Source organism: Triplophysa dalaica, chromosome 13 (genome assembly GCF_015846415.1).
Source record: "Triplophysa dalaica isolate WHDGS20190420 chromosome 13, ASM1584641v1, whole genome shotgun sequence".
NCBI classification, from domain to species: Eukaryota; Metazoa; Chordata; class Actinopteri; order Cypriniformes; family Nemacheilidae; genus Triplophysa; species Triplophysa dalaica.
In genome coordinates, this window is record NC_079554.1 from 9,041,584 (window position 1) to 9,054,006 (window position 12,423).

General features: G+C 39.7%; 1 protein-coding gene across 1 annotated transcript; it reads left to right on the forward strand.

Annotated features, from left to right (window-relative positions):
* The first annotated feature begins 524 nt into the window (after positions 1–524).
* Positions 525–12,237, forward strand: kctd1 (potassium channel tetramerization domain containing 1). The gene is made up of 5 exons (XM_056764548.1): positions 525–2,185; positions 6,776–6,966; positions 8,354–8,498; positions 10,044–10,349; positions 11,243–12,237. Exons 1-5 carry the CDS (start codon positions 620–622, stop codon positions 11,405–11,407), a joined length of 2,373 nt encoding a protein of 790 aa, XP_056620526.1. The 5' UTR covers positions 525–619; the 3' UTR covers positions 11,408–12,237.
* Positions 12,238–12,423: the final 186 nt, after the last annotated feature.

Below are 12,423 nucleotides of genomic sequence, written 5' to 3' on the forward strand. Positions count from 1 at the left end.
ACATCAGCGCGTTTTTACATATTACCTCCCTACTGGCCATTATTGTACACACACGCAGGGTGTGACCATTGTGCTGTGCAGACATTATCCTTAAAATACACGGAAATATCAAGTATATTATCACACCTTTGTTTCTTTTACCATCTGTCACATTCTCTCTCTCACAAAAGGCTGCATACACACATACCCATAGAAAGATATAAAAGTATATGGATGGCCTAAGGGATAGACATGTTCACAGCTGCTACTGGAAATTCCCAAATCAAGTAAGCCTGCCCTGGCTTCATAGCCCTTTAATAATTAGCAGGTGTGTATCTGTGTGGGTGAGTGTGTATTTGGGCATGTGTAAAGCATTATTGCAAATGTATTGACTTGCTGCGGTCCAATATAGAGTATAGCTGACTATGTGCTTTCCCCTCTCGCTTTAGCTGTCTTTCTGAGTGTGTGTGGGAGCATAGCTTTAATTTAGAGGGTTTTAGCTCCACTTTCCTGCACCTTTAAGAGCGCGTGCCTGTTCTCGTTGCTGAAGGTCACTAAAACAAACCAAAAGCTCTCAGCGCTGCGGTCCAATATAGCGCATGCGCACTGCCTCGGGACTCATACACAGTCAGACTGCAATATGGCGAGAATGCCTGGCAGCGGGGACCACTGCTGTAGTGATGAACCGGACCCGATGTCAGGGAATCGAGAGAGAGTCGAAGGCTCGGGAGATGGAGAAGAAGAAGAGGAGGGAGAAATTCAGGAGATCCAGATTACAGGGGAAGAGGGAGAAGTGTCAGAAGAAGAAGCCGAGTTGGAGTGGGAGGAGTGCGGGGAGCCCGACAGCTGCGCTACCGTGGAAACGGGGGAAGCGGTCCTTATGCGGAATACAGACCAGCACTGCGGGGACGAGCCGGAGTCCGTGGACCCGTTTTTCGCAGCTTTAGACTCTGAAACCGAGGGAGACATGCATCGCTCCCCGTCGGATCGCTCCAGGCTCAGCGAGAACACACGCTTGGCAACCCGATACGCGGTGCGAATCTTCAGGGAATACCTGACTGAGAAGGCGCAAAGTACGGACTTTGAGAGCATGGATAAGCACGCGCTCTGCAAAGTGCTGCGCTCTTTCTATTCCGAGGCGCGCTCCAAAAGCGGCCAGCTGTACAGCAAGTCTTCTCTTATCAGCATCCGAAGCTCGCTCAACCGGTACCTGAACGAACCCCCCTTCTGCCGCACGCTGGACCTCACCAAGGACCCCGAGCTGCGCAGCGCCAATCTCGCGCTCGCCGCGGTGATACGCAAACTGGAAGAGCAGGGCGCCGGTCCCGTGGTGCAGAAGCAAGCCATTACGCGTTCCGACCTGCGAAAACTATACACTTCGGCAGTGTTCAGCGCCAGCTCGCCATTCGGGCTCCTCAATAAAGTGTGGTTCGAGACTTGTATGTACTTCTGCACGAGGGGGCGGGAGAATCAGCGCGAGCTAGAGGAGGACTCTTTCGGGCTGGCCATGGATGAGGACGGAAGAAAGTTTGTCTACTTTAAAGCTCTCGGGCCGTATCACAAGTCTCGTTCAGCCTCCTGGACTAAAAAAAGATCCGACACGGATGATGACAACCTTCCCCGCATGTACGAGACGGGCACGGAGTTTTGCCCGTACGCGAGCTTCGTGAAGTACCTCTCCAAGCGCAATCCTCTCTGTAAGGCTTTTTTCCAGCGACCGCGGGATCACTGCGGCGAGAGCGACACGACTTGGTACGAAAATAAAGCCATCGGCAAAAACCTGCTGGGCACGAGAATGCAGATGCTCTCGCGGGCCGCCAAACTCTCAAAGACCTATACCAACCACTGCATCGGCGCCGTCTCCATAGCAACGCTTAACGGCATTGCGGGCATCGGGTCAAAGTTGGCGCCTCTCCGGGTCTCCCCGGAAACGGTCAACGGAACGCGCCATCCGCATAACTTGCAGCACGTGCTGTCCTGCGCGCACGACTCCGAAGACGAGTCCGAGCTCAAACCGCAGAAAGTGATCAAACGCCCGCGGCCGCAGGTCTATCCGATCAGCGTTTCAGGACCAGGGCCAGGGGCATCGCCAAAAAGACTTTGCGCGCGCCCTGCAGTTGAGCGCGCGGGCACTCCGACTGTCACCGCGCTGGTAACCTCTCTTTGCGAACCCAACGGAGAGATCTCTCATATGCTTCCCTCACAGGTAATAACCGTTTCACGTTTTTTTGCAGATCGGTATGAAATTGAATATTTTGGGCTGGAATAAAAGACAATTGTATCACGCCAAGCATTTATGCAAATAAACTAATAAAAGGAACAACTGTAAGTTGTCATATTTGAGTCATGTCTGTCATATTGTGTCATATTTGGATAAAACATTTGTCATCAAACCTCCTTGGGGTGCATTCTTTCATTATAATTTTATTTTTAATATTATATTGTATGTGTGTTTTGTTTTGTTTTTGAGACAAAATACTTAAGCAAATCTGAATTATGTCACTGGTCCTCTACCTTTCACTAAACCAAGTTTCTTTGCTCTTTGATTTTTATTAGATTGTATATTTCCCTATTGTTTTAGATCCAGATAAAGATATTTCATCTGTTAAGTTTATATCTAAACATGTATCCATATTTCTCCTTGTGCTCTTGTCTTTAAAAGTCAGTACGATCTTTGCTTGAAGACCACAGCAAAAGCTACCAGTGGTCCCTTGGGGATGTGATCAAGGTTGATATCTTTATATCTTAGTGTATTATCGTGCTATGTAAGTAGGCTATGTGAAAACAGGCAGTGACTTTTTCTTTAAGGCCTTTACCCTTAGCATGAAGGTGAGTGTGAAAAATAAAGGCATTCTTTGCCTGCGGAGGAATGAGCTAATATTGCACCTGTGCAGAGCTTCAACAAAACCAATGACTCCTAAACACCCTAAACTGAGAAGAGCTGTTTGTAGTGGGTCAAGTGTGTTCTTCAGCTGCATTACACTACATCAATGCCCTGAATCAAACAAACACAGTGCTCCAGGAAAAACACCACAGATACCCACTCATGCATGTTTTTATTCTTAAATACACACAAAATTATTTTTCCTCAGGTGTTTAAGCCTGTGCATTTTGTACCTTTTCAGCTGTGCTCTTACTATAATTTCTCAAGAATTTTGTGCTGTTCTTTTTCTCTAGTTAAACAAACATCATACTTGTCAAAGTTTGTGTCTGGGGTAAAAATGCAATAGCGACCCCTACAGGGGGAATAGGTTATTGAACATACTGAAAAAATATTGTCTTCCCTTCTTCCCTAACCATTTATGTAACTATGCCTTTTACACCTAGTGTAATGTTTGAGACATCGAAACAGTTATTTACAGCAAGTTTGTTTACTCTTCTGTTCTGGACTGGGCAAATAATTCAGATTTTTACTGATACCAACATTTACGTCTGCTCCACCCACAAAAATAAATTATAAAAAAATCAAATAAAATATGTGCCAGATTTATATCGAATTGTTAACTTAAATATGAAATAAATAATGCAATATTTAAATGCATTATTTAAATAATTTAATGAAATATTTATTTAAAATATGAATGCCCGGTTTCACAGACAAGATTTAAAACTAGTCTCAGACTAAAACGAAAGTTTGAGCTTTCTCAACTGAAAATAATTTGCCATGACATATCCATTGTTTTGTCTCAAGATGCACACCAGTAATATTTTTATCAAGGCATTTTAATAAAAGCAACTTAAAGGGGTCATATGATATGACACAGCTAAAACACATCGTTTGTTTTAGATGTAATGCAATGTGTAATTAAGATGTAATTTTTAACAAACCCTTTAAAGGCAAAAGACCTTAACTCGAATGACGTAATATTTGTATTTGTTCCTTTCTCATGGGGCTTTTAAAGTTAGAACCCATTATATTATTGGGGGATAAAATACTCAAGATATACTGCAAAAAAACTGATCCAACACGGATGATGACAACCTTCCCTGCACATCCGAGACTGGCATGGATTTTTGTCCGTACGCAAGCTTTGTGAAGTGCCTCTCCAAGTGCAATCCTCAAATAAAATTAGCTTTATGAGTCAATTATGCTTAAATCATATTCAACTGACTTAAAAAATCGAGTTGTATTTTTAAGTCAGTTCAATATACCGTAATTAATTTCAATTGACTCATAAAGCTCATTTTTATGAAATTGAGTACATTTTTAAAGTGTACTGATCCACAAAATAAAGGAAGACTTGAATGTCCCAAAAATATCAATAACAATTTTTTTAAGTTACTGCCTTTTGCCTTTGCCTGGCAGTATTATTCCAACCATTTAAACAAATTTTGCCAGTTTTATAACATTAAAACGTTTGTGTTTGAACATTTGTGAGAATGTTTATGAGAACATTCTTGTTTACTTGTTTATTTAAACAGGTCATAAAGGTCACTTTAACAAGTAAACAAGAATGTTCTCACAAATCCTAAAAAATCAAATATGCAAGCTACAGAAACAGGTGTAGATAATTAGAATTCAATAACAAGACAGCTTTTTACCAACAGGCCAAATAAAAGTGCTGTCAACTGGTGAAAATCTCTCTCTCACTGACCCCGTGCCAGTGATCCATCCTTATTATTGAGCCCTGATATAATGGACTATGAATCACACACAGACCTGTCCTCTATATCTCAGAACATCTCTTTGCATCTCAAATAAAAAAATCTGCTTCATATACAGAAATAATTGAACATTGTTGATTACTTCTCACAGTAAAATAGGTTTTATTAGGGATTAGCAAGAACTAAAATCATGTCCGTATTTATGGTGCATGTAACAATCTCACACTGCCACAGTATTGTCACTTTATTACATTGTGCTAATTTACAGCACTGTTCCTATAAAACGCTTAACAGTTTAAATACTGTTTCAATAAACTGAACTGGCTTTGCTCTTTAAAGTAACTATACCACATGAAATTAACATCTTTATTGTGTTTATACACGTTGTGTATGTGCATGTCAGTGTACATGCAAGATCTCTGTAGGTAAGCAAACATTATAATTTCTTCACTCTAAACTAGCCAGAAAAAAATAGTAACTTTCTTTTTAAGATGAGACAATGACGTTTGACCTTAGTTAGTCCCCCCAAAGGCATCAGACGCAATTCAACCAGCATTAGAAAACTGCACCCACTAAAACATTCAGTTGTGCCAGATATGTTTATCATTAGTGTTTTAATATGTTAGCCGGAATGCATGTTTATCAAGGGTTAATGCCTGTTTTTCAGGTCGCTGTATAAGGGAGCCCGCTAAACCCATTCTCCAAGACAGCCAACTCAGATAGCTTTACTTCGCTCTGGGCGAGAAAGGCATTGATATACGCACGTACACAAGCATGCTTATGTTTCAGTTTGTGCTTTTTTCCATCTTTTAAAAAGAAAGTTTGCCTGTGGCTGTTTCATTGTACCTCAGTAGATAGTGACCACAGCAGAGATTTAGCAAACTAGCAGATAATGTCAGACCTGAGACAATGGAATGAGAGATTTAATGAGGGTGCAGCTACTTTAATAAATGTTGTTTTAATGCTGACAGTAAAGTCATTATTAGTGCTGTTATTGGTAAAAGAGATTTCTTACAGTAGTGGTGTAAAAGAATTATCAAGAGAAAACGATTTGTGCACTTCAGCTTCTTAAATTCCAGGTTATGAGGCAAGCAAAATGCTATTGTTTTTTAAAAGGGGGAGGAGCCACCCAATATGCTCTGCCCTAATTTCCTTTTAGATTTAATTTACGTCAATGCATTAAACAAAGCTGCACATTTCAAGGCACTTCAATGGAACTCTAAGATGCTGCTTTATTTGAAGATTTTGGAGATTTTTTGATGTTAAAATACTTTTTTGCAGCTAATGGGCACAATAATTTGAAGGAATAGTTTGCCTTTAAAATAAGAATGTTGTCATCATTTACTCACCCTGCTGTCATTTTAAACCTGTGTGACCTTTTCTTTCTTCTGCATTGTCACAAAAGAAGGTTTGATGTTGATATAAAATGTTAGTAACCAAAAACTGTTGGTCCCCATTGACTTCTATTGTGTGGACACAAAATCAATGCTAGTCCATGGGGACCAACGCTTATCTGTTACAAACATTTTTCCAAATATCTTCTTTTTTGTTCAGTAGAAGAAAGTCATTCAGGTTTAAAACGACTTGAGGGCGTGTAAATAATTAAAGAGTTTTCATTTTAAGGTAACTATTCCTTTAAGATTAATTTAACATGAATTCAAAACAATTATTTACCTTCTCAATACACATTTCTGTTGTTGTGATTGTGCACATAATTTTTTTTTAAATGGTCACAGTTCTTAAAACTTTGTTTTACTTGGTGCAAAATATCATAAGTTCAAATTCCAGGGAAAACACATACTGATCAAATGTATAGCTTGAATGGATTTTAAGTTGCTAATGCATGGCTGCGGAGACATGGCTGTGGAAACCACAGTGATTTAAATTCACGAAAAATGGGATAACCTTTCGTTCTTGTGATGTGTTAGTGTTTAAACATAATGCTGAAGTTTACAATAAATATGTTTTCATAATCATCACAGTCAGCTTGATTTTGATTGTTAACGGATCGGCTCGCACGTTCCAATGTGGCGGACGACCTACGTATAGCGGCCCATAGAAACAGATGCTTATGCAGTGGGTTGTGGCAGTGTACTTAAACCATTTTATGTTGACTGTTTTAACCTTCCGTCATGAACAAGAATCTTGAGACTGACTTATCTCAACTACAGTGATATTTCTTCTTCCCCAGGAGAATCGCAGCAACAGTGTGGGCATGTCCACTCGGCCTCTATTGGCACATTCGCCTGCCTCGCCGATGTGCACAGCTGGCATCCCCACACCTGCACAGCTTACGAAGGCCAACGCGCCAGTGCATATCGACGTAGGGGGTCACATGTATACCAGCAGCCTGGCCACATTAACCAAATATCCAGAATCCAGGTAAAATGCATGGACACAGACAAATACACCTGAACGATTAGCAATACTCCCTGTATTTGTGTTTTTCTTACAAAGAAAGGTGACCAAAGTAATATGTGTCTCTCCCTGTGTATGATGAATGGCTGCTATCATCTCCCATTTTTCAGATATCTTCCCCCATCTATTGAAACATTTTATTCCTGTTATTTGTTCCGCCACATATAATGTATCTGGCAGTCTGCCTAAACTTTTTCAAACAGATGTCATACTTTCAACATGCATGCGTGATGTGCGCTCGCTCCGTATGCCTGTGTGTGTATATGTGTGTAGCTTGTCTGTGCTCATTAGCTCACTGACCGCTATATTTCTACAATGCCAAAGAGCATTATTGTCTTGTAGCTGCTGACTGAGTTAAACATCAGAGCACAGGCCAAAAGAAGCCCGGAGCGCTTTGAGCCAGACTAGCATCCTGTCTCATAACTGCTCACATGTCTCGCGCAGATTTAGCTTCCCACTGCTTCTTACCGTGTCATTTAAATGCACAGCATCTCGCATTATCTCATGCAAGCATCGCACGGCTTTGATCACGTCCACACGCTCACAGATCAAATGTAGCGTAACTTAGAAAACTGCTTGGGCCGGTGCTAAAATCTGCCTGTATTTTGGTCAAGGAGAGGTTTCTGAGAAAGGCGTAGGCATACTAACACTGACAGTTGTGATCTGTTTCACCCTCGGCTACTTTATCGTAAACAACATCAATATGACATACACTCATCAGAGAGCCAGAGAGCTGGATGATGGCGTTTGTGTCGTCAGGAGCAACGATGGCTACTGCTTCCAGCTATGCCATGTATTATAACAAATGATGTTTTGTGATTACAGAAAAAATGGCCACATTAAAATTTTAATATTTTGTGAATTTCAAGGTCCTACTTTGGATTATGGAGTATCCAGTCAATACCTTTATTTTTCATTCACGTTCGGCTTTACAACTTGGCAGTCTGCTTACATTCACACACAGCAAAATTACACAATGCATGAAATGTAATTTTAAACACATTGTAATAGTTACACTTTAAGTAAAATTGAATCTTGATCTAAATGCACTCAAACTTTTCAAAGATTTTATGCCGGAAACGTTGGCGTTTTGTGAGCAGATCCAGTTTATGTTGATGAATCATTAATGTCCTGGAGATGCCAAACTTGATGGTGTTTATAGACTGCAAAATGTAGCTACAATGGCATATTAATATCACATTCCATGTGCACTGGAATTATGGATTTGACAAATGAAGGGTGTTGAATTTGAATTTGTGCTACTTTTGATCAAATGTGCGTGTCATTATATGCGAATTACACAATTTCGATTAAGATTATACAGCATTTATTTTGTATCTCTCTCTTACAGGATTGGCCGTTTGTTTGATGGCACAGAGCCCATCGTATTGGACAGCCTGAAGCAGCATTATTTTATAGATCGGGACGGACACATGTTCCGCTACATATTAAACTTCCTCAGGACCTCAAAACTGCTCATCCCAGATGACTTTAAAGTAAGACTTTAAAACTACACTGCTACTTACTGGTTCCCAAAATATTTTTTTTTTTTTTACTTTTGTTAATGTTTACCTCACATGTTCTAAATAAATGATGTAAAGAAATGTAAAATGCTGCTTCATTACTATAGTTAAAGGTCCAGTGTAGGAAATTTAGTGTCATCTTGTGGTGAGGTTGCAAATTGCAACCAACGGCTCACTCCACTCCTCCCTTTCAAACAACTGTAGTGGCTGACACAGTTCGCTTCTTTGCTCAAGGAGATCATGTATTTACAAAAAGCGCTCTGTAGAGTAGTTTGTCCCTTTAGGGTACTGCAGAAACAACATGGTGAATTCCATTTAAGGGGTGTATAGAAATAGCTCATTCTAAGGTTATAAAAACATAACGCTTCATTATGTAGGACAGTTATATACAGTATATTATCTTGCTTTTCTGCCAATCAAGGACCCAATTTGAAGGACCCAAATTAAACACAGCACCTTTAAAAAATCCATCCATCCATTTTCTACCGCTTATCCGAACTACCTCGGGTCACGGGGAGCCTGTGCCTATCTCAGGAGTCATCGGGCACCTTTAAAAAATATTTTGTGAAATGTTATCTTGGTTTACTTGGCAGAAAACTGTTTAAACTTTAAAAAAACTTTGAGGAAGTTTCCCAGACAACCCTTAAGACTAGTCATAGAATTAAATGCATGTTCTAGCAGTCTAAACTGAAAAAATCTTTCACTGATATATACATATATATTCATGCCATTGTTTTGTGTCAAGATACACACTAGATTTTTTTCAAAGACACGTTTATAAAAGCTACTTCAATTTCCCAATTTATCTAAGGCATACTCTTGTATTAATGTAAGCCCTGTCTGGAAACCGCCCCTTTGACTCCTACATAACTGTTATTATGTTCCCATAAAAAACACTGTACAATATTATTAAGACCTTAGACGTACAAAGTGTCTTTCGGCCCTTGGTTTGCATAAAAATTGTAAATGCATTTAAAGCAAACCATTTATAATAGAAGCTTGACTGGCAAGTTGGCTGGGGGATTTTAAGGGAATGTGAATTCTCTGTTTTTGTTAAAGCCTTAGTTTTGTTTGTTATGCAATTCCTGTGGATGGAGTTCTAATTATACAGCGTTTTTGAATACTTAGGTTGTGATGCTTACAGTCACTTACATGTCTCAGTATCCTTCCTAGAAAAAATAAATTCATCTTACATGTTATCTATCATATGTATTATGCATTGATGCCAATGGTTATATATGCAGTTTTGGAATCTGGTTTCTGGACACCATGAAAATGGTCAATAATTCACAAATGTTCTTCTGTTTCTCAGTTTTTGTATACTGGAGCAGACTTGGAAAATAAGTAATAATATCTCGATGGATTTGTTAATTTATGCTTTCATTGTCGAGCCTGACAGCCTCTTGTGACTGTTGTTGATGTCAGGTCATGAGTTTGGTACTGAAAGAATGCACATACTCATAGAAATTACAGTTTGAATACAAATGATAGTCATAATCGTATAATTGGTCTGTGCAGGACTACTCTCTGCTGTACGAGGAGGCCCGATATTTCCAACTGCAGCCACTGCAGACTGAGCTTGAGCGCTGGCGTTCTGAGCAGGACTCTAAGTACACATCACGCATGTGTGAGTGCGTGGTAGTGCGCGTGGCCCCCGAGCTGGGAGAGAGGATAACGCTCAGCGGCGATAAAGCCCTCATTGAGGACATCTTCCCAGAGATAGGAGACGTCATGTGCAACTCTGTGAACGCGGGCTGGAACCACGATTCCACTCATGTCATCCGATTTCCTCTTAATGGATACTGCCACCTCAACTCCGTACAGGTGCGTAACATCTCCTCACATGTACCGGACGGAGTCCGGTTTTAGAAACTGTACACATGGGCACAATGGTGTATGTTTCAAAACAAAAATGAATGAAGATTATGAGCTCAATGTTTCCTATACTGTGCTCTGTAACCATGTGTGTGTGTGCGTGCATGTGCGTGTGTCTAGAGGCTGTCTAATCCTGTTTGGTTATTAAATCTTTTGGCCCCTGGCATTCGCCGTCACACTAATGGAAGCAGGAGATTGAGAAATGTAGAGGCACAAGACTGCAAAAAAACGGGAAGACAGAAGGTTGAAGGACAAAAGCATTACAGAAGGAAAGAGACACAGATTTGTAACCTTAACTTTGACCTGTAAGCTGGGGTGAGAAAAAATATGAAAAATGGTGGATGGATGGGAGTGTAGAGAGTGAAGAGTGAAGGATGCGGTGCTGGAGAGGACCAACAGAAAGAGACGTCCTCAAGCCACAGTAATGCAATGCGATCTTTTAGATCTATGAGGCAAATGTCTGCAGGACTGAAGGATCTGAGAGTGTGAAAGCAGAAGACAGAAACAGATGCAACAGACAGATATCCTATTTTTCGCCTTAAGTGCAAGACTTCTTGCTGAAAAATGCAAAATAAAAACAGCCGTTTGTAAATATAGCAGAAACGCCTTGGTATTCATTTGTCACTAGTGGACCAATTTTTTCTATTCGAATTGAAAAGTAATGCTGATTGTCCCATATAATAAGTAATTTTAATAAATAGGTGTTTTTTTCTGCATGTGATAGCTAGCTGTCTTTAAACTCTATTCTGTGCTGTTTCTGCAGATGGATCATTCTGTGTATCTTTGGTTCATTTGTTATAAAAGCATTCATGATCTGCTGTGTGTGGGAATGTGTTCGTCAGGTTCTGGAGCGTCTGCAGCAGAGAGGTTTTGAGATTGCCGCTTCCTGTGGAGGCGGTGTGGACTCAACCCAGTTCAGCGAGTACGTACTGAGGAGAGAGCTCAAACGAAGTCACCGTGGGGTCACAACCTCCGTCATTCGAATCAAACAGGAACCAATGGATTAGTTGTCCAATTTTACAGAAAAAAATAAACTGGGTATTTTTAACTGAAGATGAGGGATGTTTTGTTTTTTGTTTTGTTTATCTTACGGTCCTAAAGGACTTTTTCATGGGTACTGTTCGAATAAACAGATTTCAGAAGGAAATGTTTGTTTAAATTCAAACAGGATTTTCCCCAAGCTCTCTGGTGATGTAGATCTCTGAACGGTTTCCTTTGTGATGGTTTGTTTTAAAACTTCAAGACTGCACCTTTGCCAGATTTGTCTTCAGGACGGCAGCTTGGAGGGAAAGAAGCTGATGTTAGACTCTATACTGTATGACATCTTGTAAAGAAATTCATCAGCCATACTTATTTAATAACCGGTTTGATGAATCATTTATGTTGCTAATCTTGAAGTGTTTCTCTCATAAATATCTCATCACACCAGAGAGGAATAGCAGCTCTAGCTCCATGACACCTCTAATTAGAGAAATATATATTATATAAACACAACACACAAACAAATGATAAGCCACAGCAGTGATTTTTATTTTGGGGAACCTTTATTTAGCTAAACACAGTCCAAATTATTCACAGTATTTCATTTTTAAATAGGATATGTCTTCCTTAAAAAAATATTTTTTTAGTAAGCCATTTTAGCATAATAGCAAAAGTCATTCGGTCAGTTTAATTTGTCTAATGGAAAAAAAGGTTATTAAAATGTTAAGGAAAGTTGTTTTTAATCATAAATTGACAGGTTTGACTGGATATATTCCTAAAACGGGTTCACAATCCACGAGATTCAAGTTTGAGAAGAATGTAATGTGATATTGTTAATAAAAGTTTCTAAAAGTGACCTTGTTTCGTTCATTTGCACTCTTACGACATTATTTTACGACTCATTAAAAGTTGTAACAAAGAACTGTATACACAGTATGATCAGAATCAATGTGCATTGATTATTTATTTAATTAAATATGATAATTATTTTGTAATTTTAATGTACATTTTACGTCTTGATTACTGGTGACGTTGTTAATGA

Bases quoted from the DNA above. Each gene is read 5' to 3' on its own strand.
- kctd1 (XM_056764548.1), top strand. From the start codon at position 620: ATGGCGAGAATGCCTGGCAGCGGGGACCACTGCTGTAGTGATGAACCG. The intron at 6,967-8,353 runs GTAAAATGCATG...TCTCTCTTACAG, and splicing joins ACCAAATATCCAGAATCCAG to GATTGGCCGTTTGTTTGATG. The intron at 8,499-10,043 runs GTAAGACTTTAA...TGGTCTGTGCAG, and splicing joins TCATCCCAGATGACTTTAAA to GACTACTCTCTGCTGTACGA.